Here is a 2,629-nt window from a genome sequence, read left to right on the forward strand (position 1 = left end):
GATGGAGTATTTGAAGGACTTTGATTTTGAGCTTAAGTATCACTCGGGGAAAGCGAATAAGGTTGCGGATGCCTTAAGTCGGAAAGAGATGTATAAAGCTGAGTTGAGGATGTTAGAATATGCATTGTTGGAAAAGTTCCGAGATCTAAATCTTCAGTTTAGTTGGACGCAGGATGGTGTGATAATGGGAAATTTGAATGTTATTTCTAACCTAAAGGAAGAGATCCGACAAGGACAAATGATAAATGAGAAGTTGCAAGAGATGTCGACTCAACCAGGTTTCGCTCAGTCACTTGATGAGTTATTCTGTTTAATCAAAGGATTTGTGTTCCGAATGATGCGAAGCTGAAAAGAAAAGTTTTGGAGGAAGCTCACAAAGGGGAGTTTACTATACATCCAGGTTCATCGAAGATGTATCAAGACTTGAAGAAGGACTATTGATGGCCTAGAATGAAAAGGTCTATTGCAGAGTATGTGTTGGAATGCATTGTATACCAGCAGGTAAAGATCGAGCATCAGAAGCCAGGTGGTTTATTGCGACCTTTAGAGATTCCAGTTTGGAAATGGGATAGTATTTCAATGGATTTTGCAGTAGGGTTACCTCGAACCCAAGGTGGTTATGATTCAATTTGGGTGATTGTGGATCGGTTAGCTAAGTCGTCTCACTTCTTAGTCATGAAGACTACTTCCAAGGCAAGTCATCTTGCACGATTGTTCATTTCAGAAATTGTTAGGTTGCATGGTGTTCCAACTAGCATTGTGTCCTATAGAGACCCAAAGTTTACTTCAAGATTTTGGAAGGCATTCCAACAAGCTATGGGATCGAGATTGTGTTTGAGTACTTCTAATCATCCTCAAACGGATGGTTAGACTGAACAGACGATACAAACGTTGGAAGATATGTTAAGAGCTTGTGTACTTGAAAGTGGAGGGAATTGGAAGGAGCTTTTACCATTGATTGAATTCGCATATAACAATAGTTATCATGCAAGTATTGGGATGGCTCCTTATGAAGCCTTGTATGGACGGAAATGTAGAACACCTTTATGTTGGACAGAAGTTGGTAAAGAAAGGATCTTAGGGTTGGAGATTATTCAAGAGACTACCGAAAGGATAAGGATGGTCCGTGATAAGATGAAGAAAGCGCAAGATCGCCAAAAGAGCTATGCGGATCACAGGAGAAGACCATTGGAATTTGATGAAGGTGATCATGTATTTTTGTAGGTGACTCTGAGGTTGAGATTGAAAGGACCGTTTAAGTCACGGAAGCTAAGTCCAAGATGTATACGGCCATACCATATTATAGAGAGGATTGGAGAAGTAGCCTACAAATTAGCTTTACCACATTCTCTATCAGAAATGCATGACATTTTTCATGTATCCCAACTTCGAAAGTTCATTCCAGATTCTCTTCAGCCTATCCTTCCAGATTCAATAGAAGTAGAAGTAGATCTGACTTCCGGACCTCTACCAAGTCGCATTGCAGGACGAGAGGTTAAGGTATTAAAGAATAAGGAGATTCCTCTTATTAAGGTTCAGTGGGATGAATCAGATCCGGGCGATGCTACCTGTGAACTGGAGTCAGAAATGCGAGAAGCTTACCCTCATCTCTTCCAGGTAATATTTAAATTCAAGGATGAATTTTATTTAAGGGGGGGAGGATGTAATACCCTGTATTTCCTTAAATACCTAAATTCCTATTAATTGAGTTCAATTGAGTTTCTATATGCTCTAAAAGTTGTCAATTGGGATAAATAGAGTAAATAATGAGTTCAGGTTAACTTAATTAATATTAATTGGGACTGACCTCTTATTAATCGGGACACTTTGGTAACATTAATAATGGGTCAATTGCTCTGGTAGAACAAATATTATGGTTAGTACCACTTAAGATATTTGTTTCTACCACTTATTAACCACACAAATGTTCATGGCCACTTGCAAATAGCTGTCGCATTACGCGAAAAACCGGCGGGAAAACGAAACAACAGAGCCGCCACCGTGCGTTATTTATCCCAAAGGAGGGAAAGGAAACGCTCGAAGTAAACCTGGAAAAGACATGGTCTCGCGACCAGAGAAAGATGGGATCGGGAGTCGGTTATGCGAAGGGAAGGTATTAGCACCCCTACACATCCGTCGTACTCGACGGGATCCACGCTCAGAAAGAATAGAAGAAAGGTTGCTAAAGACTGCTCAAACACTGCACAATGCTGGAAACAAACACAAAAAGATGGAAGAAACGGGACTCGGCAGGATATCGCATCCTGGGCCTACGTAGTCTGTCAAGCACAGACATCAGAGTCGACGTAGTTCGGGACGGGGGAAACGTGCTCGCTAGGATGTCGCATCCTATGCATACGTATCTTCTCTGACCAGAGAAGAATCAGAGCACTCGTAGCTCGGCTAACGCACGCCAAACAAAACCAACACAGGAAACCGACTTCCAATCGCTGGACTTACGTCAGACTCCACACAAACAGGCAAACATGGAAACCGAATGCCAATCGCTGGACTTGCATCAGACTCCGAACCAACAAACACACACACAGGAAACCAACTGCCAATCGCTGGACTTATGTCAGACTCCAACAAGCAAACAAGACACAGGAAACCAACTGCCAATCGCTGG

General features: G+C 41.9%; 1 protein-coding gene across 1 annotated transcript; it reads left to right on the plus strand.

The window, feature by feature from the left end:
- Positions 1-900: 900 nt before the first annotated feature.
- LOC127131662 (uncharacterized) lies at positions 901-1,786 on the plus strand. The gene is made up of 3 exons (XM_051060575.1): positions 901-1,122; positions 1,225-1,617; positions 1,739-1,786. The coding sequence occupies exons 1-3, from the start codon at positions 901-903 to the stop codon at positions 1,784-1,786; spliced, it is 663 nt and encodes a 220-aa protein (XP_050916532.1).
- The last annotated feature ends 843 nt before the right edge of the window (positions 1,787-2,629 follow it).

Source organism: Lathyrus oleraceus, chromosome 3 (genome assembly GCF_024323335.1).
Source record: "Lathyrus oleraceus cultivar Zhongwan6 chromosome 3, CAAS_Psat_ZW6_1.0, whole genome shotgun sequence".
Lineage (NCBI taxonomy): Eukaryota > Viridiplantae > Streptophyta > Magnoliopsida > Fabales > Fabaceae > Lathyrus > Lathyrus oleraceus.

Coding starts and splice junctions, on each gene's coding strand:
- LOC127131662 (XM_051060575.1), top strand. CDS start 901: ATGTTAAGAGCTTGTGTACTTGAAAGTGGAGGGAATTGGAAGGAGCTT. Junction 1,123..1,224: donor CTACCGAAAGGATAAGGATG/GTCCGTGATAAG, acceptor GTATTTTTGTAG/GTGACTCTGAGGTTGAGATT. Junction 1,618..1,738: donor CTTACCCTCATCTCTTCCAG/GTAATATTTAAA, acceptor ATGCTCTAAAAG/TTGTCAATTGGGATAAATAG.